Genomic DNA, 26,948 nt, shown 5'->3' with positions numbered 1-26,948 from the left:
AAAAGGATTTAAAGTTGCTTCATCTTCATCTTCATCTTCTCCTGGCAGAGTGAAGTGAGGTGTGGCGCAGAGGAGGAGAATGTATCCATCACACCACCACCATACTCTGACTTCAACTTCCTCATTCAAAGCAGCTGCGCATGAGAGGAGAGGGAACTAAGCATGCAAACTTGTGTGCTTGCTTTGAATCTAGCCTATCCCCTGACTCAGGGTTTCTTAAAGGGGGGGGGGGGGGGGGGGCTTTTGTCTACGTCCCCAGAGTCAGATGAACCCATTTTTATGTCTCTGCGTCCAGTATGAAGTTAGAGGTAGTTTTGCGAGCCAATGCTAACTAGCGTTAGCGCAATGACTGGAAGTCTACAGGAACAGCTAGCATTCTAGCTGTTCTCATATAGCTCAATGACTGGAAGTCCACAGGAACAATTTAGCGACTTTCTTCACACAGAGACATAAAACTGGTATTCACGAGTTCATCTGACTGGGGAAGTAGATAAAATCCCAACTATCCCTTTAACTACTACACCTCCTATCCCATCCCTCTCTCTCGCTCTCTCTCTGTCCCTCTCTCTCTCTCTCTCTCTCTCTCTCTCTCTTCTATCCATCCTGTCCTGTATAGAAACATATCCACCAAACTACAGCTCCTATGCACTTCATTGTATGAAACCTAGGTTTATCATAATGCTATAGTGTTATATTATGGCTTATAGATCTTTGTGTAATTTATAATATCCATTTTCCTGAACTTGTTTTGTGTCTCCTGTACACTCTAACCATTCCTTATGACTGAAAACACAAACCCTGTGTTGAATGTATGGTTTAATGCATTTGGTTCTAGTGAGAACACTGTATGTCAGCAGATGACAGGACATTAGACCTACATTCCGTTCTGGGCTGCTGTATGTCTCGACTTCCTGTCTGGATCCTCCCAGATGGCACCATAGTCAGTGGATTTGGATATACTACTGTAGAAGTTTGTCTCAAACATTATTTTGTCTATGCATTGTGGTAACGAAATCCCCCGGTTTTCTAGAAATCCCGTTTGGAAGATTCCCGCAATCAGAAGTGACGAAATCTGGAACCTTCAAAACATGATATTTGGAAAATCTGGGAATTTTGTGAAAGATACCAGAATTAAGTCTGACCTATCTGTTAGAGCAGATCAACTGTTGCCCTACGAGGTCCGGAGCCTGCTGGTTTTCTGTTCTACCTGATCATTCATTACACACACCTGGTGTCCCAGGTCTAAATCAGTCCCCGATTAGAGGGGAATCACACACCTGGTGTCCCAGGTCTAAATCAGGCCCTGATTAGAGGGGAATCACCCACCTGGTGTCCCCAGGTCTAAATCAATCCCTGATTAGAGGGTAATCACCCACCTGGTATCCCCAGGTCTAAATCAATCCCTGATTAGAGGGGAATCACCCACCTGGTGTCCCAGGTCTAAATCAGGCCCTGATTAGAGGGGAAGAATGAACAGAGTTGATTTTGAGGGTGTTAGAGAAACTGAACTAAAAAGCAGGTTTGCTCACTACTGTGAAGCTGAAACAAACTCAGCTACGGATACATTCAGAAATCTGATTTATCTATACAGATAGCTGATGATCCAGATAGCTGATGATCCAGATAGCTGATGATCCAGCTACCTGTATAGCTAAGAAATGCTAAGAAACACATTTTAATTGAAATGCATTAAATCACAGGAGTATATCAAATCTACAAGAAGTGAATGACTCAGCATGATAAGACTGGAGCATGATAAGACTGATAAGACTGGAGATGAACTCAGATAACTGGAAACGGTAGACCACTGTATACACCATAGCTACAGGACCCATATTGTCTGTCTATGGTATACACTGTCTGCTCTCAGCAGACACATTGTGTGCTCTGAAACACTGTACTGGAACCACAGAATTAGAATGACTCTGATTCTAAGATTCTATGATTCTATACACTGTACTGGAACCACAGAATTAGAATGACTCTGATTCTATGATTCTATACACTGTACTGAAACCACAGAATTAGAATGACTCTGATTCTATGATTCTATGATTCTAATTCTATACACTGTACTGGAACCACAGAATTAGAATGACTCTGATTCTATGATTCTAATTATATACACTGTACTGGAACCACAGAATTAGAATGACTCTGATTCTATGATTCTAATTCTATACACTGTACTGGAACCACAGAATTAGAATGACTCTGATTCTAAGATTCTATGATTCTAATTCTATACACTGTACTGGAACCACAGAATTAGAATGACTCTGATTCTATGATTCTATGATTCTAATTCTATACACTGTACTGGAACCACAGAATTAGAATGACTCTGATTCTATGATTCTATGATTCTATACACTGTACTGGAACCACAGAATTAGAATGACTCTGATTCTATGATTCTATGATTCTATGATTCTAATTCTATACACTGTACTGGAACCACAGAATTAGAATGACTCTGATTCTATGATTCTATGATTCTATACACTGTACTGGAACCACAGAATTAGAATGACTCTGATTCTATGATTCTAATTATATACACTGTACGGTGACATTGGTATGCGCTGTATACTGTAGAATCCCAGCAGCTGATAACGGCATTGATCAGGTCCAACAAGGGACGATATGTTACAAGAACACTGGACATTTTCACACTGTATCTTGCCCACTGGATTTAATAATACTTAACCACTAGCCAAATACAATGTGTGTTTAAGAAGTACTTTCTTAGCTATATATTTTCTGTTTTATTTTGTTTGAATGGTAGAAGATCAGAGATGACTTTCTGCTCTGGATCGTGATGTTGATAGTCTCTCCAGACATGTTGATAGTCTCTCCCGTAGTCTCTCCAGACATCTGCTTTGCCTCCCACAATTTTCAAATGCTCCAACTTAGGGTCTGGTTTTCAAGACTAGACAACACAAGTATTGACATCTGAACTGCGTTTTTTTTAAACCGCTGGTGCCTTATCTTTCTCTATAAAACAGGAAGGCTGTCATCTTATCTCCAGACAGAAGCAGCTCATGGACTTGATTGAATGCTGTTCATGTCTGAGCCTATAGAGGCATCCATTTTGTGATCTGGGTCTTGTATAACCGAACAAGAAAGAAAGGGTTACCAGAGGTTACTCTAACACCTTCCTGAATGAGTCCAGAGGTCACTCTACAACCTTCCTGAATGAGTCCAGAAGTCACTCTAACATTCTCCTGAATGAGTCCAGATGTCACTCTAACATTCTCCTGAATGAGTCCAGAGGTCACTCTAACATTCTCCTGAATGAGTCCAGAGGTCACTAACATTCTCCTGAATGAGTCCAGAGGTCACTCTAACATTCTCCTGAATGAGTCCAGAGGTCACTAACATTCTCCTGAATGAGTCCAGAGGTCACTCTAACACCTTCCTGAATGAGTCCAGAGGTCACTCTAACATTCTCCTGAATGAGTCCAGAGGTCACTAACATTCTCCTGAATGAGTCCAGAGGTCACTCTAACACCTTCCTGAATGAGTCCAGAGGTCACTCTAACACCTTCCTGAATGAGTCCAGAGGTCACTCTAACACCTTCCTGAATGAGTCCAGAGGTCACACTAACACCTTCCTGAATGAGTCCAGAGGTCACTCTAACACCTTCCTGAATGAGTCCAGAGGTCACTCTAACACCTTCCTGAATGAGTCCAGAGGTCACTCTAACACCTTCCTGAATTAGTCCAGAGGTCACTCTAACACCTTTCTGAATGAGTCCAGAGGTCACTCTAACACCTTCCTGAATGAGTCCAGAGGTCACTCTAACACCTTCCTGAATGAGTCCAGAGGTCACTCTAACACCTTCCTGAATTAGTCCAGAGGTCACTCTAACACCTTTCTGAATGAGTCCAGAGGTCACTCTAACACCTTCCTGAATGAGTCCAGAGGTCACTCTAACACCTTCCTGAATGAGTCCAGAGGTCACTCTAACACCTTCCTGAATGAGTCCAGAGGTCACTCTAACACCTTCCTGAATGAGTTCAGAGGTCACTCTAACACCTTTCTGAATGAGTTCAGAGGTCACTCTAACACCTTCCTGAATTAGTCCAGAGGTCACACTAACACCTTCCTGAATGAGTTCAGAGGTCACTAACACCTTCCTGAATGAGTCCAGAGGTCACACTAACACCTTCCTGAATGAGTTCAGAGGTCACTCTAACACCTTCCTGAATGAGTTCAGAGGTCACTCTAACACCTTCCTGAATGAGTCCAGAGGTCACACTAACATTCTCCTGAATGAGTCCAGAGGTCACACTAACACCTTCCTGAATGAGTCCAGAGGTCACTCTAACACCTTCCTGAATGAGTCCAGAGGTCACTCTAACACCTTCCTGAATGAGTTCAGAGGTCACTAACACCTTCCTGAATGAGTCCAGAGGTCACTAACACCTTCCTGAATGAGTCCAGAGGTCACTCTAACACCTTCCTGAATGAGTTCAGAGGTCACTCTAACACCTTCCTGAATGAGTTCAGAGGTCACTCTAACACCTTCCTGAATGAGTCCAGAGGTCACTCTAACACCTTCCTGAATGAGTCCAGAGGTCACTCTAACACCTTCCTGAATGAGTCCAGAGGTCACTCTAACACCTTCCTGAATGAGTCCAGAGGTCACTCTAACACCTTCCTGAATGAGTTCAGAGGTCACTCTAACACCTTCCTGAATGAGTCCAGAGGTCACACTAACACCTTCCTGAATGAGTCCAGAGGTCACTCTAACACCTTCCTGAATGAGTCCAGAGGTCACACTAACACCTTCCTGAATGAGTCCAGAGGTCACTCTAACACCTTCCTGAATGAGTCCAGAGGTCACTCTAACACCTTCCTGAATGAGTCCAGAGGTCACTCTAACACCTTCCTGAATGAGTTCAGAGGTCACTCTAACACCTTCCTGAATGAGTCCAGAGGTCACTCTAACACCTTCCTGAATGAGTCCAGAGGTCACACTAACACCTTCCTGAATGAGTCCAGAGGTCACTCTAACACCTTCCTGAATGAGTCCAGAGGTCACTCTAACACCTTCCTGAATTAGTCCAGAGGTCACTCTAACACCTTCCTGAATGAGTCCAGAGGTCACTCTAACACCTTCCTGAATGAGTTCAGAGGTCACTCTAACACCTTCCTGAATGAGTCCAGAGGTCACTCTAACACCTTCCTGAATGAGTCCAGAGGTCACACTAACACCTTCCTGAATGAGTCCAGAGGTCACTCTAACACCTTCCTGAATGAGTCCAGAGGTCACTAACACCTTCCTGAATGAGTCCAGAGGTCACTCTAACACCTTCCTGAATGAGTCCAGAGGTCACTCTAACACCTTCCTGAATGAGTCCAGAGGTCACTCTAACACCTTCCTGAATGAGTTCAGAGGTCACTCTAACACCTTTCTGAATGAGTCCAGAGGTCACTCTAACACCTTCCTGAATGAGTTATAGATGTTAAACACTGGACTATAATATTATTCTGGCCTTTGCATTGATTGCTCTAAATCTGTGTAACACTTTTTGTCTTCCCCTCTCTGACGGGAAACAACACCCAGTCCCCGAAGTCATGTTTATATCCTCCTCTGGAAAGAGTTTTTCATTATTGTTATTGAGTTATTGTCTTTCCCTTTACTCACTGACCACTCCCCTCTTTGATATACTATCGACCATGTTCCTCATATGTCGTAACTATACACTACTTATTATATACATGTGTGATGAAGGACCCTTTGGACATCTGGTATCTGAATGCCTCAAGTTAACAAAGTATTCTGATACTGTGATCAGGTGTATTGAACACAGGTGTATTGAACACAGTCCTTCTAAGATCAGGTGTGTTGAAACAGGTGTATTGAACACAGTCCTTCTAAGATCAGGTGTGTTGAAACAGGTGTATTGAACACAGTCCTTCTAAGATCAGGTGTGTTGAAACAGGTGTATTGAACACATTCCTTCTAAGATCAGGTGTGTTGAAACAGGTGTATTCACAGTCCTTCTAAGATCAGGTGTGTTGAAACAGGTGTATTGAACACAGTCCTTCTAAGATCAGGTGTGTTGAAGTTCTCACCTGACCTGTTGTGTCATGAGAAATATAAATAATAAAAAACATAATCAAATGAATATATTTCGTTGAACATGACAAAATATAAAGACATTGTACTATACTGTATTACCAATGTGATGTTGACATACATGAGTACAGTGTAATATTTTAGCTTATTTATAATGCACCAGCCAGCCTTTACAGTAAAACCAGCATATAGCATTGTATATATCAACTGATTTATGCTCTCTTGGGTGGTTCCATCTGGTTCCAAATGGTTCCAACTGGTTTCAAATGGTTCCAACTGGTTTCAAATGGTTCCAGCTGGTTTCAAATGGTTCCAACTGGTTTCAAATGGTTCCAACTGGTTTCAAATGGTTCCAACTGGTTCCAAATGGTTCCAAATGGTTCCAACTGGTTTCAAATGGTTCCAACTGGTTCCAAATGGTTCCAAATGGTTCCATCTGGTTTCAAATGGTTCCAAATGGTTCCAAATGGTTCCAACTGGTTTCAAATGGTTCCAAATGGTTCCAACTGGTTTCAAATGGTTCCAACTGGTTCCAAATGGTTCCATCTGGTTTCAAATGGTTCCAAATGGTTCCAACTGGTTTCAAATGGTTCCAAATGGTTCCATCTGGTTTCAAATGGTTCCAAATGGTTCCAAATGGTTCCAACTGGTTTCAAATGGTTCCAAATGGTTCCAACTGGTTCCAAATGGTTCCAAATGGTTCCAACTGGTTTCAAATGGTTCCAACTGGTTCTAAATGGTTCCAAATGGTTCCATCTGGTTTCAAATGGTTCCAAATGGTTCCAAATGGTTCCAAATGGTTCCACATGTTTTCAAATGGTTTAGAAATTCATTAAATGTTACTGTGTAGCTTCATTTTGTAACAATGTATGCTCCTTTTTATGTTATTTTAGTTATATCATTATAATGTTGACTGTTGTTACTCTATCCTTGTTGTTGTTATATTATTCATATGTAAACATTGTTAGCTGTGCTATATTATGAAACTCTGTGCCAATCAAAATCGCTAGTCGGCTTTTACCTGTCTCACTGGATAAGAAAACACACACACACACACAGAGAGAGAGAGAGAGAGAGAGAGAGAGAGAGAGAGAGAGAGAGAGAGAGAGAGAGAGAGAGAGAGAGAGAGAGAGAGAGAGAGAGAGAGAGAGAGAGAGAGTAGAGAATTGAAGGAGTTTGTCTGGTGGGAGTCCGTGATGTCATCGGGCTCCGTCTTGCTTGAGAAACAGCAGAGACCTAAAGAGGAAAGGCCATCCTGTGTCACACCCTGTCACACCTGGACCACCGATTGAGATGTGGCTTTTGTTAAGGAAATCAGGTGTTAAATGACACTTTAAATCTTTACTTCATTTTTTAAAAATACATTTATCTTATTACTCTAATTCTTATGGCTTAAAGCCCTTCAGAGCACTAAAATACTTAATGAAAACATAAATACCCCTCCTTCATTCACCTCTATACTATTCCTGTTCCTGCTTTTAAAGTCCTCCCTATAAATGTGTGATTTTTAGTCTTACCTCTTACTTTGTTTTTAATACACGATCATTACATTTATTTTGGAACCTTTGCTGTTTTGTATTTTTTGTGTTAAAGATGTTGTCATAATATGAATGCAGTGAATAAAATATTGATTGAAAACAAAATGTGTATTTTGGTTGGTTGATGGGATGGCCATGGGGCCATGGGGAGTTTAGGTCTACATATTTTATTGTAGAAGAGAGAGAGAGAGACAGAGAGAGACAGAGAGACAGATAGAGAGAGACAGAGGAAGAGGCTGAAATGAGATCAAACAGACCCACAAAGAAATTGAAAACAAATCAAACATTGATCAACTCTGTTGGGCAACAGAGTCAATCTGTTGGGCAAAATATCGCAGTGCGCCATCACAGCAGCAAGATTTGTGGCCCGTTGCCTTGAGAGAAGGGAAACCAGTGGAGAACAAACAAGACAACCTATATTTATCTGTTAATTTATTTTCCCTTTCATACTTCAACTATTTGCACATCGTTACAACACTGTACATGACATTTGAAATGTCTATATTCTATTAAAACTTTTGTGAGTGTAATTCTTTGGCAATGCAAACACGTTTCCCATGCCAATACAGCCCTTTGCATTGAATTTAAATGTAATTGAAAGAGAAAGAGAAAGAGAGAGCGAGACAGTGTGCATCACAGCAGCACGATATGTGACCTGCTGCCACAAAAAAAGGGCAACCAGTAAAGAGCAAACACCATTGTAAATACAACCCATATTTATGTTTATTTATTTTCCATTTTGTACTTTAACCATTTGCAGAGAGAGAGAGAGAGAGAGAGAGAGAGAGAGAGAGAGAGAGAGAGAGAGAGAGCGAGAGAGGGGGGGAGAGAGACAGAGAGAGAGAGACAGAGAGAGAGAGACAGAGAGAGAGAGAGAGAGAGAGAGAGACCGAGAGAGAGACAGAGAGACAGAGAGAGAGAGGGAGAGAGACCGAGAGAGAGACAGAGAGACAGAGAGAGAGAGACAGAGAGAGAGAGACAGAGAGACCGAGAGAGAGAGAGAGACAGAGAGAGAGAGAGAGACAGAGAGAGAGAGAGAGAGAGAGAGAGAGATTAGATCCCACTAGCACAAAATCATTTCAGGTAAAGGAATACGTTTGGGAATAAATCAATGAATAAATAAACTATGGATTTGGAGTGAAAGTGTTTTTCTCCAGCCCGCTAGGTGGCGGCCAAGTGTTTTTTATGTTGTCTAGAGAACCTCTGGAGAACTGACGTGGCTCTTTCCTCTTTGGTTCTGCAGTAGGAGCAAGCAAGCAACAACTCAACAAAATGGTAAGGGATTTGTATCTAATGCACGGTTTTCTAAGAATAACGTGAATATGAAATGCTGCTTATAGCTACGTAATGCCATTTGTCCTAATGAAAAGCTGACAGTTAATTGATTAAAATGGTTGAAGCGAGACATTTCCGTTGTTGCAATGGATGTAGCTTTTTGTTAGCCAACATTGGCTTGTCATTCGACGTTATGTTTGTAGCTGTCAGTTCATCGAATAACAGTAAATATGTTTTGATGGGAATACAGTAACTATGTTAAATAACTGAGCAGTAAACATCCAGCCACAGACGTTTCCAGGGGAGACTATATCTTATTGAAATGTCATGATAGTCAGTCAATAAGCTGGTTGATGTGTATTGTAGCTAGTAATTTTCAACCCAAAACATTTGTTTTATTTATACATGTGGAATATTGTCCAGATGTCCTAAAGCAGAAACACACAGTGAGGTGAATCTCTCTCCATGTGTCTCTGTTGTTCTTCCACCAGGAGCTGGAGGCCATGACCAGATACACCAGTCCGGTGAACCCAGCAGTCTTCCCCCACCTCACTGTGGTCCTACTGGCTATCGGCATGTTCTTCACTGCGTGGTTCTTTGTGTATCCTTCCACGGCCGTCTATCGTCACAGTGACTGGTTTTAGTTAATGTGAACCCCCACAATTTTTAAAATGTTTGGGCTTTCTCACTGCCGCCATGAGTCGCGTCAGTGTGTTTCTGGAATCAGTGTTCTTCAAACCTTGTCCTGGGGGGGGGCACACTGAGTATGAAGCTTCTGTTCCAGCCCAGTACTAATGTGTTTCTAGGATTGAAGAACATTGATAAAAACCAGCTTAAAGGTTTAGTGTACAGCGCATTCGGAAAGCATTCAGACCCGTTCCCTTTTTACATATTTTCTTATGTGGGGGGGGGACTACTGAATCTGTTTTTGCTTTGTCATAATGGGGTATTGTGTGTAGGTGGGGGGGCCTATTGAATCCACTTTTAGAATTAAGGCTGTAACATAAGCGTGGGGGAAAAGGGTCTGAATGCTTTCCAAATGCGCTGTACATGGATTGACTGAGATGTGACATTCTAAACACAAAAACCTGAAATATCTCATTAAATACATTTAGTCTTGAGTTAATTCAGAATTGGCTTATTTTTTTTGGGGTGGGGGGGGGGACCACCTGATCTGAGCGTTACCTGTTTTGTTTATCACCTTAACGTTTCTCTCAGCTACGAGGTAACGTCCACTAAATACACCAGAGACGTGTTCAAAGAGCTGCTCATCTCCCTGGTGGCGTCGCTCTTCATGGGCTTCGGAGTGCTGTTTCTGTTACTGTGGGTCGGCATCTATGTCTGACGGGTAAGGAAGTGATCATGGCGACTCTTCTATAAAATGTGGCTGCAGGAGCCTAGCGGTTAGAACGTTGGGACCGGAACCGAAAAAAGGTTTTAATCTCCGAAACCGGCAAGGCGGAAAGATCTGCTGTTCATCCCTTGAGTAAGGCCGTTAACAACAACAACTGCTCCCCGGGCGCCTTTTTTTTTTTAAAGGCAGCTCCCTAATCTCTCTGATTCAGAAGGGTTGGGTTAAAGGTTTCGGTTGAATGCATTTGTTGTGCAACTGACTAGGTATCCTTGTTTGTGATTGCTGCAAAAAAAAAAATGAATGGCTCTTTCGAGGACATGTAACGTTTTCTGATTCTGACAATGACCCATAAGAGTTGGCAAGATGTCTGAGTCTGGAGACGTGTGCAACACTCAATCAACAATACAAATCAGAACCATTTTTAAAAAACAGAGACTCGCGTGATATGACGTTATCATAAACAGTGGCACAAACAGAGCGTGTGACGCAAGAGGCTGCAAGTATCACACCGGTAGGCTACTGAGATTGCGGCTCTCTCTAGCGACGTGCCAGCTGCGTGACAAATCTCAAATAGTTGTGCCTCTAATCTTTGTTCCTGTCATACATCACCCTTATGGTCATGTCCCTAGATCTACCTTTTTAAAGTTAACTCATTCACCATAGTGTTTTGTCTTTTCTTCTCTCTGTGTGTGTCGTTAGATTGTTAGATTAATACAGAAGAACATTCCAGTGGAACAGGAGAAGGACATGAAATGGGCTCCACTACAAGATGGTTATGGATTGGATTGCACTGTGGGGGGGCTGTGGATTGGGGTGACCTTTCAATAAAAAAAAATTAAAAAAGCCATTTGTACAAAACTGCATATAGTATTTTTTGTCTGGTGAAATTTTGACAATTCTTCTGGATTGACTTGCTGTTTTTTTTTATTTTTTTTTTTTAAATAGGATTGTAGCATTAGTGATACTGTACCCCCTAGTATGAGAGAGGTATAAGTAGTAAGATTATAATAATAATAGTATAAGAGGCATCTTCAAAGTAGACTGTGTTTACAATTCACGCTGCTAACCTATTTGCTTTCATCCAGTGTCCCGTCCAATCAGGGAGGAGAGGCAGGACAGGAAGCGGTTTAGAATCGAGTCAGTCAACTACAAAAGAACAGACCACTGACTAATCTTTCGGAGGAGACGAGGAAACATGCCGTTTGTATGAAAACTCTCCTCCACTCGCAAGTTCATCAGGCAAATTACTTTTTACAAGTGTCCAACAACTAATAAAGCTAGACGTTTTAGATCTAATGATATGTAGCATACCGTTTTATCGTAGGTACGTGATTTTTACTTTACAGAAGAAGAGTTTTTGAATCCACTGTGAAGGACACGGCTATACTATTGAGGGGGGGGACTTTTACATTCACCTACTGACTTGACACTCCTCGATCACTTATCTATTTCCGGGTCACGGAGGAGAGCCGGACAGACGATGGGTCTTATGCCCAAATGACAATCTCTCATTGTATTGAAGCCTGTGTGTCAGTGACTGCAGTTTATTTGGGACTGTTGTGATAGTGTAACTAGTAATATTCGTAAAGTGGCGACTGGTCAGGCCTAGATCCTAACTGCAAGGCCACTGGCTGTACCTTCAACAGACCACAAGAGGCTGAGAACCACAGGTTACAGATGTCTAAGGCCCAGGGGGTGGGGGGGGGGGGGTGAATTACATTTCCGAGCACTGGGACCTATTTGTGGAGGCTATTCTGTGAGAAGTGGTGCCTTTAAAACCCAGATGAATCTTTTGGAGGGAAAATATTATTCTTCACTCTCTAGCCCGGTGCTGGATGATCAGCCCGGTATTTTATAGCCTGAAATCGAGATCTGTTTCATGCTAACGTTCCACTCTGCAGAGAAGAACAGGAGAAACTCCACAAATACAGGTGTGCCAAGCTTGTGGCGTCATACCCAAGACGACGCGAGGCTGTAATCGCTGCCAAAGGTGCTTCAACAAAGTATTGAGTAAAAGGGTCATATGGACAGAGTGGAATGTTAGCACAGGTCTGGATTTCAGGAGAACTATTCTGTAGTTAAATGATGTTATCGTCATAGTACTTCCTTTATGGTTTGACCATTTACAATTCAGACGAGTTAAGAAAGAAAACAAAATCCACAGAGAACCGGCATTTTTTTTTTATAAAATAAAAAAAATATATAAAAAGTGTTCGATTGACAATTTGAACTTTGAAAAACAAATATCCATCAACTTTGTAAACAGCACATCTTATCTCCATTCAATGTGTAGTGCAGAAGATCAGCATTATAGCGTAGACTTCCTTCACGGTAAACGTTGCCCTCACCAGGAAATGACCTTGATGCTACAACACAGACCTTCTGGATTGAGTCGAGCCCCAGGACTTCCCCTCTCTCACCTGAGACGGAACCAGTAACAACTCTTATACACTGTTGTTCACAGAACCAGGCGTGCATCCCAAAATGCATTCTATTCCCCATTTAGTGCACTATATTAGGGAATAGGGTGCAATTTGGGATGCTATATTTATTCCATCTTAGTAAAAACACTAAATGAATAGCTGTCATTATGAATGTACTGATTTTTTTTAAAGGAAGGAAAGTCTGCCTCAGATTGTCCTTTAGTGTCTCGTCTTCTTGTTACAACATTAGTCCATATTCGTGTAGTGTGGTACATTGACTTGATCCATCCTGCTGTACAAACCCATTGCCGTTTCTCACTTCTCCGTCAGCTCCATCCTAACCCCCGAGTCATTTTCAGTTGGGCAAACCGCTTTGAAGCGAGAAAACAATAATGGCCATTTCTTATTGGACAAGGCCAGGGAAGTCCCTCCCCGTTTCAGTTTCATGCCTAACGAACATGGCTCACCCAGGCAAGTGAGTCACCACAGAGCCTGGCAGGCCTCGCCTGGTAATAAGTCATTTTGGGGGGGGGGGGTGTAATTGTTCCTTCCATTTCCTCCTTCTCACTGACGAGCTCTGGCGAAGGCATCCCTCAGCCAGACAGAATCCTGATAGAGCCGCGGGTCGCCCAGACACTCTGCTGTCCGTTTGTACACGTAGAAATACAAAACTGCAGCTGAGGACAACAAGTTACACGACTCACAAACTAAAAATAAACCAACATGTTGTTTAGTATTAGTCTCGTGAAAACCGCTACGTTAACTAAGTAGTCTCGTGAAAAACCGCTACGTTAACTAAGTAGTCTCGTGAAAAACCGCTACGTTAACTAAGTAGTCTCGTGAAAAACCGCTACGTTAACTAAGTAGTCTCGTGAAAAACGCTACGTTAACTAAGTAGTCTCGTGAAAAACGCTACGTTAACTAAGTAGTCTCGTGAAAAACCGCTACGTTAACTAAGTAGTCTCGTGAAAAACCGCTACGTTAACTAAGTAGTCTCGTGAAAAACGCTACGTTAACTAAGTAGTCTCGTGAAAAACCGCTACGTTAACTAAGTAGTCTCGTGAAAAACCGCTACGTTAACTAAGTAGTCTCGTGAAAAACCGCTACGTTAACTAAGTAGTCTCGTGAAAAACCGCTACGGTAACTAAGTAGTCTCGTGAAAAACCGCTACGTTAACTAAGTAGTCTCGTGAAAAACCGCTACGTTAACTAAGTAGTCTCGTGAAAAACCGCTACGTTAACTAAGTAGTCTCGTGAAAACCGCTACGTTAACTAAGTAGTCTCGTGAAAAACGCTACGTTAACTAAGTAGTCTCGTGAAAAACGCTACGTTAACTAAGTAGTCTCGTGAAAAACGCTACGTTAACTAAGTAGTCTCGTGAAAAACGCTACGTTAACTAAGTAGTCTCGTGAAAAACCGCTACGTTAACTAAGTAGTCTCGTGAAAAACCGCTACGTTAACTAAGTAGTCTCGTGAAAAGAAGCGACCGCTTATTACGCCTCAACAGGCCGATACACAAGGCTGAATAAACCTAAGTCATGCTGGCAAGAGACCAGTGTGTGGGTCTTTCTTTTCATCGGAGAACTTACCAACCCTCTGGAAGACGAAGAGGACCCGCAGGCCGTTCGTCCAGATGAAACGATTCGATTCCAGCCATCTCAGGTTCTAAAAAAGCAAACAAAATAATAGCAGACGTGATCAAATGTTTATAAAAAAAAAAACTCAACAGGTGGGAATAATGTCCCTTTTTCTGCTGACAGTTACTGTATAATCATTTTCTGTGTGTGTTTCTGCACGTACCACTACCCAGCAGTGAAAGGAGATGCTGAGAGTGAGGTAGATGGCAGACAGCACCAGCAAGCCTTTAAACCTCTCCAGTAGCAGAGCGACCAGGCCGACCTGGAACACGTACGTGTTGAACATCATCAGCAGAATGATGATCACGTTGAACAGGACGGCTATATCCTGGATACTGGAACACGCAGGTTATAAAAACACAGTTACAATCCCAGTAAGAACATCTAACAAAAAGTCAAATAACTAGATATTAAATATGTTTTTTTATTTTTATATAATAATGTTTTAATAACTACAAAAACAATGTACCTACATGAACAGCACTAGCTGGATGACGGGCGCTGCCCTGAGCAGCTCGCTGAAGGAGTTGACGAACAGGTCATAGGTCAGCAGACCCAGCTGGACCAGAAGGACCAGCGAGTAGTTGTTGGTCTGGAGCATGCTCGGGGGTAAGTCTGGCTACATAGCCCAGGAACACCTGCACACAGCTGGGATTAACTTCACACGTCCACAGCCTCTAGCTTCTCCGTCTCCGGCTGCGTTTACAGACAGACCAAGTATGATTTATTTATTTTTTTCCAGTAATTGGTCTTTTAACCAATCAGATCAGCTCTGAAAACAGATCAAAATAAAAATTGTTAAACAAATAAAGCCGAATTGGGCTGCCTGTGTTGCTCCGTAGTGACAGCTATCCGAGGGGACACTACGACTAAAGCTACAGCTAGCCAGCTGCACATTCCAGCTCAAGCTTCAGCCGTACTACAACGGTGGATATTGCTAGTCCGCCTGCTGCTAACGCTAGCAGACGTATAACTGCGCTTGCGTGGTTGAACGCCGCACTCTTCATTGGGACAAAATGTTGAAACGTCAAGCCAGGGGAGAATCAGTGCTGCTAAGTCGAACACAGAACTCTTCATTTGAGATAACGCTGAGACATCAATCCGCGGGAGAATCAGTGCCGCATTTTTATTTGTGCCAAAACGAAAGTAAAGTTATCTTACGAATTCAGCAGGCTACGGTGTGAAATAGGCTTTTAGAAATGCCTTATTTTATTACGTATTGTTCATCTCGTCGGTGGTGATGTGCTTCAATGCACAAGCACCTTTTCAGGGATGCAAACCGGTGAGGGACCAAAAAAGATGACTTTTTTTTTTTTGGCGCTGAAACATGCAGAAAAAAATCCCTGCTAGGAGGAAATGCAGGTTTTAACTAATTAAACAACACAGAATATGATCTACACGATCTTTCAGTCTCGGTGTGTAAAATACAAAGTGGTTCATGTTGAACCGAACTCATAGCTAAACAAATGTAAAGAAAGCAATCCAATGTTATTGGTTGCCTAGACTTCACTGCAAAGAGGGAAAGTGTGTGATGTTCCTTTCATCTCCATAGTTGCCTCCAGCTTAAGCCAGGCCCAGCTACACTTCGTCCCTGAATCCACTTGAAGCAACGCTTCATTTTCACTTAATTCTCTCATTCTGAAAATTAACCACATATTGTATATTTTCCACATGAATTAAGATAGTGGCTAATTTCCTTAAGTTTGTGGCTTGAGTCAAATACATTCCGTGACACATGGAATCAAATACTTACTACAGAACAAACTTCACGTCAGGATAGGCAACCGAAATTAATAAGCGTGTGTTATATTAAAACAGAGGGAGTGAAATGTTGGCAAGTAATACATATTTCAGAACAACTATGGCCGAGTTATTATCCTTACACTTTAAAAAAAATACTAGTTGAATAAGACATAGGAGACTAATTACAAAATCAGTAGCGGATTTAGGTACGGGCGACATGGGCAGCCGCTCAGAGCGGCACGGCGCTGATATGGAGGGTTCGCCCAGGGCGGCATACAAGCTAGAACCGCCACATACACCTTGAAACAAACCGATCACTGCAGACAAAAATGCTTTGTTCTTAACTGACCTGCCTAGTTAAATAAAAGGTTTAAAAAATACCTTTTCGTTATCGTTCAGGGGACGCGCTGCTGTAACTGGCAAGCTGTCTTTCCAGAGCGCACGCTGATGCTGTAACTAGTAAATTGGTTGCCTCTGCTTTGCATTCTGTTGTTATGCAAACGATTGGCTGAGTCTTGGATTCAGACAGTATTGCGCCAAACGTGCATCACTTGTTCACTTATAGCCAGTAGTGAGCCAACCCCCCCCCCCCCCCCCCATCCAAACCTTTCTCATTGGATCTACACGAATCACGTAGGTCACCTATTTTGGGATTCAAAACCACGAATTTTGCCGAAAGGTGACTAGTTTGCACCCCCCCATCCTCCCCACACCAATCGATAAAACAATTGTATTAAGTCACCTGCAAGTTGTGCTGTGCGTGAAGTTTAAAATGCATTCTGTTATTACTAAATAGGTAACGTGATAGATATTTTAACATGAATATATCTTTAGCACACAAAAAAAACTATTTGATTAATAAAATATTTAATATCGATTGTCTACCTAGAAATAAAGGAGATGAGCCTCAACTCCTAATTACAGTCAAATTCCATGTTCTGTTAAAAAAAAAAACTCAGAGGTCCTTCCATCTTCTTCGTTCCTGTGCAATTTCACCAGTGTTCAGGGACGTAGGCTGTGTGCTTGTCATCCAGGCAGAGAGCCCTTCAGTCCTAAATCTGCTGGTAGCCAAACTGAACAGATGGGACTGGAGTCACTTTGAGACGAGAATACAAGACAGGTTTTCAGCTTCATCATGATCTTCCCAATCTAGCTATCCAGTCCTCCCTGAAATTAGATGTGAAGAGTTGTTTAAAATGGTTGGTTTAGGTTTGGACAAGGATTCTGCCATATGGATTTAAAATGGTAAAAACGTCTTGACAATAGGATTTCAGAGCTAAAGATAACCTAACCATTCTCCCTGCTGTCCTCCCGTTCTTCTGGTCAAGAGCCAAAGCGCTGTGTAACTAGTTAACGCAAAGTAGTGTGAACTAAACCTGTTACACAGGTAAACAGCCAAGGAGAGGTCACGGTAAGGATTACAGATTAAATAAAATGATGTGCCAAATGGCATCCTATTGACTAATGCAATTATTTCGTAGTCACGCGGGTGTCTGTGTAGTAGACACCACTCACCGTCTGTTGTCGTTTCTTGGCTGCCATCCTTTCTAAACTGACGTTACGCCAAGCTAATTTTAGCTGACTAGCATCAAACGTTGTTGTTGTTCACATGATCTAGGAATCAGACTCAAGCCTAGCGAGAGTCAAAACACTTGGGCAGTTAACCTCACAGTTCTTACAGACGGACTATTAGATAGCTAACTAGTTAAATCTTAAATGATAAGTAGTGTAACGTTAACGTTCGTAAAATACAATACTGAGTTACAAAACGAACATTAGCTAGGGACCCGAACAAATAGCAAGCATGCTAACGTTCGCTAGCTAATTAGCATGCGCCTATGAGGGGAAAAAACGAACAGTATTATTCAACACTGTCATCGGCGCTGAAGTTTGCTTTTTACTATAAAATAAAAACGTATAATGAATGTTACCTTTTTTTACGGGTTGGACGAAGTATTGAGCCGTCACCGTCGTCTAGTTCATTAGCTAGCTTAAGCCAAAGGCAGTGTTTGCTTTGCGGGCTTTTCTTCGAATACCATGGCAACGCCATTTCCGTCCTGAAACCCGGAAATAAATCCCCTCTCGTTCGTTCAGCCATCCCCATGGTAACAAGATTAATAGGAAAAAGAATAGGAGATTTTTGGAATTAAAACGTCTACAAAAAATAAGGTCTTGAGGTTAACAGGTTTAGGAGATCGTATACGTTTTGTTTTGTTCTATGAGATAATAGCAGTCAGTTAACGTTACCTTAATGAATTATGAAGCCTTTGTGTTTTTTAAAGTGTTTTTTTTATTACATATATTCTTTAAAATGCACAAACACTAATGTTAGCCGATTAAGATTATCATAGAACAAAACGTATAAAATACCCTAAACCTGTGTTTACCACAGACTTTATTTTCGGCATTTATTTCTCCCCATAACCTTTAGAGGGGGAACGGGGTCGTTTTCTCGTGTGGGTAAAATACCGCCCTCTCCATCCTGGTCATGGAGAGAAGGAATACCGATTTTTGTAAAAATGTACGTCATACTCCCGTTCACTCTAACGAGAGTTTGTGTTTGACACAGCGTCGTATTCTACAAGACTGTGCTTGATTTCCACAGAAACACCTGTTGGCTATAATTCGCCAATAAAGAGACCGAGCACAACATTACATAGTAATTTTGCCCTCGTATAATTTAGAGGGCCGTGTGTGGAGGTTCTGAGTACTGCTGTTTTTCTGTTCTACTTGACCATTATTGCACCCACCTGGTGTCTCAGCTCTACCAGTCCGTGATTGGAAGAATTTAAATATTTTTATTTATTTTCATACACTAACTGGCCACCAGATTACAAAAACTATAGCAATAAAACTGAAGCAATGGAATAGCAACAACTATAACGTTAGCAATGGGAATATAGCCTGAGAGATACAAAGTCATTTTTTGACTTTTTTGGACTGATCCAATTAACCATTGTATTTATGTTCAGAATGTTATATCAAGATTGCACAAATGTGCCTAATTGGTTTAATAATAACTTTTTTAAGTTCAGAACTGTGCACTCGCCTCACACAATAGCATTCACTGTAATAGCTACTGTAAATTGGAGAGGGCGGTTAGATTAACAAGAATTGAATCTTTCTGCCAATATCAGATATGTCTATGTCCTGGGAAAGGCAAATAGTCAGGGTAGCCATTTGATTAGCTCTTTTAGAAGCCTCTTGGACCTAGACTTGGCGCTCCGGTGCCGCTCAGTAGCGGAGAGAACAGTCTATGACTAGGGTGACTGGAGTCTTTGACCATTTTTAGTGCCTTCCTTTGACACCGGCCTGGTATAGAGGTCCTGGACGGCAGGAAGCTTGGCCCCCGGTTGATGTACTGGGCCGTACGCACTACCCTCTGTAGTGCCTTGCGGTCGGAGGATGAGCAGTTGCCGTACCAGGCGGTGATGCAAACAGTCAGGATGCTCTCGATGGTGGAACCTTCGCTCTCCTAATATAAAGTTCAATCCTCTCCACCCCTCTCCATTTCTTCTCTCCTCTCTTTTTTGTCTCCTCACCACTCCTCTCCTCCCTTCCTTTCCACTCCCATAAATTTTCTCACTCCTTTCTCTGCTCCTGAAAAGCAGATGGGACGTTAGACCTACCCCCTATGCACTTGTGGAGACGTTTGGATAGGCGTAAGTATTATGATAATGGCTGATATAACCCTAACCCTTGTTTGATTGGTTAGTGTGTAGTCCTAGATGTATTTTGTATGTTAGGATGTGTTATGTATATTTAGAACTTTGAACATTGTTATCGTCAGGGACATTAGTTACTAAGGAGACATGAGGGGTGGAGCCATAATGAAGCTTGGGGGAGGGGCTGAGTGCAGGGAAAAACAATCATTTGTGACAGTACTGTCGTGTCTTTGGCTATGCCCGGATTAAGTGATATGACATGCTATTTTATAAAATAATTTATCTGTAATTAATATTACCTGATTAAGCTAATCATGTAAATAATTAACTAGAAAGTTGGGGCACGACAAAATAATATTTATAGAGCTTTTATCTTCTGAATAAACTCTTAAAGACCTAGTAATATTTGACATCAATAGCAGTCAATATTTAATCATCGCGTTATTCAGTCTCATCTGAAAGTTGTAAATTCTTGGTTGTAAATCTTCACAAACCCTGGCTAACAAGTTGAATCAGCAATATGAAATTTGGTTTAATTATTTATTCACTAAATATCTAAATAATCAGACAGAATTACATCTGCACAGAATGAATCATACCTTGATTACAAATTGTAATAAAGGAAAACATCCCTTGCGGGCGGAACAGATATGACAGCTGGTTACACAAAGAGAGGGGGTTGGGTTTGAGTGAAAGAGCGGGAAGACTGAGGAGCAAAACGTTTTTGTGTCTCTATCGGGCCGTAGGCAGCTATGCTATCATAAATACAGTATCTTATGCATTCTAAATAACCGCCCATTTGAAAAAGGAAAATGCAATAAATATTTAATCTGAGCTTCGGTAGATTGGTCATAGATAGAAGGCTGGGTGGTCCAGCATGTATCTCCGGTCCTCTGAAGAATGTCTAGTGGTGAACTGGACCATGGTAGAATGGATACTCTGTCCGTCCTCTCCCAGCCCACGTCAACAGTTGCTGCGCTTACGCAACGGCTAGAAGGTATCACTTCTTTAGTGAATAAGAGTTCAAAGTTCATAACAAGTTGCCATACTTTAAGCTCGTGCTATATTCTGGCTGGTATAGTCGAAATTCATCCTTTCGGCGTGTTGACCGTCAACTTCACGTTGAGATTCGATACTAATTTCGTTAGGTTCCTGTCATTCACCCAGAGCTCACGCTGAGGTTGGCTTAGTTCTGGAGGTGATCTTGTCCTTTTTAACACGGGGACCGCAAGTCCTCACGTCCTTGGAACAGGAAGTTGAATTTTCGTCAACGGGTTTATATAGTGGTGAAAGAAGGGCGTGTTTCATAGTTTACAACCAAAGTCTGTTCACTTGGGCGGGGCCTCTGAGTGAGCAGTTTCTCTATGACAAACCGTTCTCTCATTTAAGAAGCAAAAAATTACATTTCATAGTTTCATATTTAAACATTTAAATTGCTCAACAATTCCATGTGAATCTGATAACTAGAATGTGTCGACTTTCCAAGATACAGTTTATGTCATCCTGTCATTAGTAGTAATGTCTCAGACAACAACTGATCTGAGATCATATTCATTGAGTACCAACGCATATTTTCAACTGGTTGGATTACCGAAATATGGTTCCGTTTCCCACCTTTCGATGTCACCAGACTCTCTATGTTACAAAGTCTTTACAAGAGTCAACTCTATAGAGTAGAGAGAGAGAAAAGGGGAAAGGTATTTATGGGGGTCATAAACCTCCCCAACAGGCCAACATCATGACAGTACTGATAAGAGGGGAAACCGTTGAAAGATCATATCACTTAGTTCCCTGTATAGCAAGAAAGATGCAATGTTTAGAGATAAGGAGGAGACTCCACCCAAAGTGGGGTATGAATACCACCACAGGGGAAGCCATGTCTGACTCTGAATTACAGCTGTGTCGATCCTTTGGGACGAATAAACTTGGTTTAAGCTTCTCTCATGTCCGTGAGTTATTTACTCTGAAAATTAGAATTTAACAGTATGTTAACGCCCACAGATGTTCCTTGTTTTAATCTTACCTTGTTTTAGCTCACCTTGTTCTACCTCACCTTGTTTTGGCTACTAGTCCAGGGGGTATAGGCTACTAGTCCAGGGGGTATAAGCTACTAGTCCAGGGGGAATAGGCTACTAGTCCAGGGGGCTATAGGCTACTAGTCCAGGGGGTATAGGCTACTAGTCCAGGAGGTATAGACTACTAGTCCAGGGGGTATAGACTACTGGTCCAGGGGGTATAGGCTACTAGTCCAGGGGGTATAGACTACTAGTCCAGGGGTATAGGCTACTAGTCCAGGGGGTATAGACTACTAGTCCAGGGGGAATAGGCTACTAGTCCAGGGGCTATAGGCTACTAGTGGGTGCATATAGGCTACTAGTCCAGGGGGTATAAGCTACTAGTCCAGGGGGTATAGGCTACTGGTCCAGGGGCTATAGGCTACGAGTCCAGTGGGTATAGGCTACTAGTCCGGGGGCTATAGGCTACGAGTCCAGGGGGTATAGGCTACTAGTCCAGGGGGTATAGGTTACTAGTCCAGGGGGTATAAGCTACTAGTCCAGGGGGTATAGGCTACTAGTCCAGGGGGTATAGACTACTAGTCCAGGAGGTATAGACTACTAGTCCAGGGGGTATAGACTACTAGTCCAGGAGGTATAGACTACTAGTCCAGGAGGTATAGACTACTAGTCCAGGGGTATAGGCTACTAGTCCAGGGGGTATAGACTACTAGTCCAGGGGGAATAGGCTACTAGTCCAGGGGCTATAGGCTACTAGTGGGTGCATATAGGCTACTAGTCCAGGGGGTATAAGCTACTAGTCCAGGGGGTATAGGCTACTGGTCCAGGGGGTATAGGCTACTAGTCCAGGGGCTATAGGCTACGAGTCCAGGGGGTATAGGCTACTAGTCCAGGGGGTATAGGCTACTAGTCCAGGGGGAATAGACTACTAGTCCAGGGGGAATAGGCTACTAGTCCAGGGGCTATAGGCTACTAGTGGGTGCATATAGGCTACTAGTCCAGGGGGTATAAGCTACTAGTCCAGGGGGTATAGGCTACTGGTCCAGGGGGAATAGGCTACTGGTCCAGGGGCTATAGGCTACTAGTGGGTGCATATAGGCTACTAGTCCAGGGGGTATAAGCTACTAGTCCAGGGGGTATAGGCTACTGGTCCAGGGGGTATAGGCTACTAGTCCGGGGGCTATAGGCTACTGGTCCAGGGGGTATAGGCTACTAGTCCAGGGGCTATAGGCTACGAGTCCAGGGGGTATAGGCTACTAGTCCGGGGGCTATAGGCTACGAGTCCAGGGGGTATAGGCTACTAATCCAGGGGGTATAGGCTACTAGTCCAGGGGGTATAGGTTACTAGTCCAGGGGTATAGACTACTAGTCCAGGGGTATAGACTACTAGTCCAGGGGGTATAGGCTACTAGTCCAGGGGGTATAGGCTACTAGTCCAGGGGCTATAGGCTACGAGTCCAGGGGGTATAGGCTACTAGTCCAGGGGGTATAGGCTACTAGTCCAGGGGGTATAGACTACTAGTCCAGGGGGTATAGGCTACTAGTCCAGGGGGTATAGACTACTAGTCCAGGGGGTATAGGCTACTAGTCCAGCAGGTATAGGTTACTAGTCCAGGGGGTATAGGTAACTAGTCCAGGGGGTATAAGCTACTTGTCCAGGGGGTATAGACTACTAGTCCAGGGGGTATAGGCTACTAGTCCAGCAGGTATAGGTTACTAGTCCAGGGGGTATAGGTAACTAGTCCAGGGGGTATAAGCTACTTGTCCAGAGGGTATAGGTAACTAGTCCAGGGGGTATAGGCTACTAATCCAGGGGGTATAAGCTACTTGTCCAGGGGGTATAGGTAACTAGTCCAGGGGGTATAGGCTACTAGTCCAGGGGGTATAAGCTACTAATCCAGGGGGTATAGGCTGCTCTGCCTTCTTAACATCAGGTCATTGATTCAAGCAGTAGAATCAGATTTTAAAAAACAGATGAAAATACACCGTATGGAACAGCGGGGACTTTGAAGAGACACACACACACACACACACACACATGGATCTTTTAAATATGTGATAGTGGATTAGTGGTCTGAGGGAACACACTAAATGTGTTGGGTAAAGTGAGATGAAATGTAATGTCTTGTAATATTTTAAATGGTATACAACTTCCTTATTAATGTTGCTGAACCCCAGGAAGAGTAGCTGCTGCCTTGGTAGGAACTAATGGTGATCCACAATAAACCCCAGGAAGAGTAGCTGCTGCCTTGGCAGGAACTAATGGTGATCCACAATAAACCCCAGGAAGAGTAGCTGCTGCCTTGGCAGGAACTAATGGGGATCCCATAATAAACCCCAGGAAGAGTAGCTGCTGCCTTGGCAGGAACTAACGGGGATCCTTCATAAATACAAATACCTTTATTGTGCATCGTTGTAAACATTAACTAACTTACCATTTGTGTTTCCCTCTTCTTATCACTCGCATGTTTATCTTGGTTCTCCTACCGACCACCGGGAAGGGGGTTCCATCATAAGGAACATATTTGAGTTTCATATTCCATTCACCCAGTTCAATGTAACATCGATTGGTTTAAGCTACTACATGATACTCTAATTTCCCCTATACCCATCATGAGGTTGCTACTACAACCCAGACTATGAATTCTACGTAGGTGCACACAGGTCGAGAGAAAGATTTGAGGGGACAGACCGTGACAACATGGACAGACAGTGACAACATGAACAGACAGTGACAACATGGACACATTCAATTTGCACACTCTTGCCTGCTGCTTGCCTGCTGACCTAATCATTAGTCCAACATTTGCCAACTAAAGTTTCTATTGGACAAATAAAGGTATGTTTTGTTCCGTTTGCTTCAATTTAAGAAATGTTTTTCAACAAAATCGGTTGGAGTTAATCACGCAGTTGACAGTTGACTTTCATAGACACCTTTTTTTTTTTTAACTAGGCAAGTTAAGAACAAATTCTTATTTTCAATGACGGCCTAGGAACTGTCTGTGGGGCAGAACTGTCTGTTCAGGGGTAGAACGGCAGATTGTCAGCTTGGGGATTTGAACTTGCAACCTTTTGGTCACTAGTCCAGCCCATACAAACAGCATGTTGTATTCCTGCCTGTACAGGGGCAGAACGGCAGATTTGTACCTTGTCAGCTTGGGGATTTGAACTTGCAACCTTTCGGTTACTAGTCCAACGCTTTAACCACTAGGCTACGCTGCCGCCCCATATAAACAGAACGTTGTATTCCTTCTCGCATCAACGCGCTCCCCCCCTCTCACCTTTTCCCTCCACTTCGCTTGTGGACTTCAATGTACAACACATCAGCTGTCTGAGACCAGGCGACAAAAACCTTTCCAAGCTAAACCTTCATATCATGACCGCAGCTAGCTCACCATATTAGCTAAAGTAACGTCATAGTCAACATAGTAATGATGCCTTACAGTGTAGTAATCAGTTTAACAGTTTCACGGGTGGGTCCCGGTGGCAATACATTTTGTAAAACCAAAAGTTTACCACGACTTGGAAGAGTTCCCATGTTGGAGAGTCACAGACAGTTGGCTAACATAGCATCCCTCTGTTATAGCCAGCTAGCTAACATAGCATCCCTCTGTTATAGCCAGCTAGCTAACATAGCATCCCTCTGTTATGGCCAGCTAGCTAACATAGCATCCCTCTGTTATAGCCAGCTAGCTAACATAGCATCCCTCTGTTGTAGCCAGCTAGCTAACATAGCATCCCTCTGTTATAGCCAGCTAGCTAACATAGCACCCCTCTGTTATAGCCAGCTAGCTAACATAGCATCCCTCTGTTATAGCCAGCTAGCTAACATAGCATCCCTCTGTTATAGCCAGCTAGCTAACATAGCACCCCTCTGTTATAGCCAGCTAGCTAACATAGCATCCCTCTGTTATAGCCAGCTAGCTAACATAGCATCCCTCTGTTATAGCCTGCTAGCTAACATAGCATCCCTCTGTTATAGCCAGCTATCTAACATAGCATCCCTCTGTTATAGCCAGCTAACATAGCATACCTTTGTTTGAGCAGGGTGTTTGAGTAGGCTAAACTAGCTAGCTGCATTTGCTAGATAAGTAAGTGGAAGTGAAAAAAACCAACAAAATCAATTTCTCTCTCTCTCTCTCTCTCTCGCTCCTCCTTCATTTTTGAAGAAATGTATTTGTTAAAATCTGTTCTACCATTGTCTTTCTCTCTCTTTGAGTCAACTACTCACCACATTTTATGTAATGCAGTGCTAGCTAGCTGTAGTTTATGCTTTCAGTACTAGATTCATTATCGGATCCTTTGATTGGGTGGACAAGATGTCAGTTCATGCTGCAAGAGCTCTGATAGGTTGGAGGACATCCTCTGGAAGTTGGCACAATTACTGTGTACGTCTATGGAAGGGTGTGAGAACCATGAGCCTCCTAGGTTTTGTATTGAGGTCAATGTTCCCAGAGAAGGACGGAAGCTAGCTGTCCTCCGGCTACACCATGATGCTACCCTACAGAGTGCTGTTGAGGCTACGGTAGACCTTCACTGCAAAATAATGTGTTTTAATCAGTTATTTGGTGATGTGAATATTTTGTATATATTTATCAAAAAATTATGACTTTTAAATGTTTCAGTATTTTTATTTTTATGATAAATCACTGAAGAGGATGGTTCCCGTCCTCCTCTGAGGAGCCTCCGCTGCTAACGACCTAGATTAATAACGCTCCTTGAATGAATTCGAATTCACCCTTCTGTCCAGACGCATTATCCTTTTTGTTTACCACAAATGTGGTCCTTGTTTCCTGTTTATAATGCTTCAGATGGTCTTCAAAAGCTTTCAGGCTAGTAAAATACTATTCCTGAGACAACTCTACAGTATCGGCGCACCTGGAAAAGACCGGACTATAACGTCACTTTGACAAATTCGGTATCCCTAGCCGTGACCCTCTCTCCTCCGTGACCCGGAAACCTATAATTGGTCGAGGAGCGTGTCAATCACAGAGCTATATTACATTCCTTAGTAGGCAAACTCAGTAAGGTCCTCCTCCCTCCTTGATAGCCACCTTTTGGTGAACCCCATTTGAATCAGCTGTTGTATTGTTGGAAGAGAAAACCATCCACACGTTTAAGAAACACCATGCTACTTATTGTTGTAGCTATAAAATGTATTACAAATATTTTGGAGGGAATCCACCCTTGTATACGTCATTTGCCTA

General features: G+C 42.6%; 5 protein-coding genes across 23 annotated transcripts in view; 4 read left to right on the top strand and 1 right to left on the bottom strand.

Annotated features, from left to right (window-relative positions):
- Positions 1–7,735, top strand: part of LOC110515904 (myelin regulatory factor) — a 142,449-nt gene extending 134,714 nt beyond the window's left edge. For all 6 annotated transcript variants that reach the window (XM_090230936.1, XM_036968500.2, XM_036968502.2 and 3 more), the window contains exon 24: positions 49–7,735. In XM_090230936.1, the coding sequence (XP_090087062.1) occupies positions 49–144 (96 nt within the window). In that variant the 3' untranslated portion in view covers positions 145–7,735. The remainder of the gene's footprint in view (positions 1–48) is intronic.
- Positions 4,410–7,735, top strand: LOC118945787 (uncharacterized). The gene is made up of 2 exons (XM_090230937.1): positions 4,410–5,999; positions 6,041–7,735. Exon 1 carries the CDS (start codon positions 4,410–4,412, stop codon positions 5,070–5,072), a length of 663 nt encoding a protein of 220 aa, XP_090087063.1. The 3' UTR covers positions 5,073–5,999; positions 6,041–7,735.
- A 1,073-nt stretch (positions 7,736–8,808) lies between these two features.
- On the top strand, positions 8,809–11,106 carry LOC110521162 (dolichyl-diphosphooligosaccharide--protein glycosyltransferase subunit TMEM258). Its single transcript, XM_021598594.3, has 4 exons — positions 8,809–8,905; positions 9,397–9,506; positions 10,124–10,253; positions 10,959–11,106. The coding sequence occupies exons 1-3, from the start codon at positions 8,903–8,905 to the stop codon at positions 10,248–10,250; spliced, it is 240 nt and encodes a 79-aa protein (XP_021454269.2). The 5' UTR covers positions 8,809–8,902; the 3' UTR covers positions 10,251–10,253; positions 10,959–11,106.
- A 1,318-nt stretch (positions 11,107–12,424) lies between these two features.
- LOC110521161 (transmembrane protein 138) lies at positions 12,425–19,067 on the bottom strand. 5 transcript variants are annotated; one of them, XM_021598589.3, is made up of 5 exons: positions 17,993–19,067; positions 14,792–15,014; positions 14,482–14,653; positions 14,271–14,346; positions 12,425–13,359 (listed from the first exon to the last, which is right to left on the bottom strand). In XM_021598589.3, the coding sequence occupies exons 2-5, from the start codon at positions 14,917–14,919 to the stop codon at positions 13,247–13,249; spliced, it is 489 nt and encodes a 162-aa protein (XP_021454264.1). In that variant the 5' UTR covers positions 14,920–15,014; positions 17,993–19,067; the 3' UTR covers positions 12,425–13,246. The 5 variants fall into 5 exon arrangements, with proteins under 5 accessions (XP_021454264.1, XP_021454266.1, XP_021454267.1 ...); XM_021598591.3 differs by having other exon boundaries at positions 14,792–14,956; positions 17,993–18,121; XM_021598592.3 differs by having other exon boundaries at positions 14,788–15,014; positions 17,993–18,075.
- A 7,759-nt stretch (positions 19,068–26,826) lies between these two features.
- cracr2b (calcium release activated channel regulator 2B) overlaps positions 26,827–26,948 on the top strand; it is a 48,716-nt gene continuing 48,594 nt past the window's right edge. For 7 of the 10 annotated variants that reach the window (XR_016495037.1, XR_016495036.1, XM_036968655.2 and 4 more), the window contains exon 1: positions 26,946–26,948. This exon is cut by the window's right edge and continues 124 nt beyond it. The gene's annotated coding sequence lies outside the window, so the exon portion shown is untranslated. The other 3 variants (XM_090230929.1, XM_036968658.2, XM_090230926.1) reach the window with 2 other exon arrangements.

The sequence above is a fragment of the Oncorhynchus mykiss genome, chromosome 4, assembly GCF_057628025.1.
Source record: "Oncorhynchus mykiss isolate SJ-2025 chromosome 4, ASM5762802v1, whole genome shotgun sequence".
In the NCBI taxonomy this organism is placed as follows: domain Eukaryota; kingdom Metazoa; phylum Chordata; class Actinopteri; order Salmoniformes; family Salmonidae; genus Oncorhynchus; species Oncorhynchus mykiss.
Note: the sequence above shows the minus strand (reverse complement) of the source record. Positions and strands in the feature narration are given on the sequence as shown.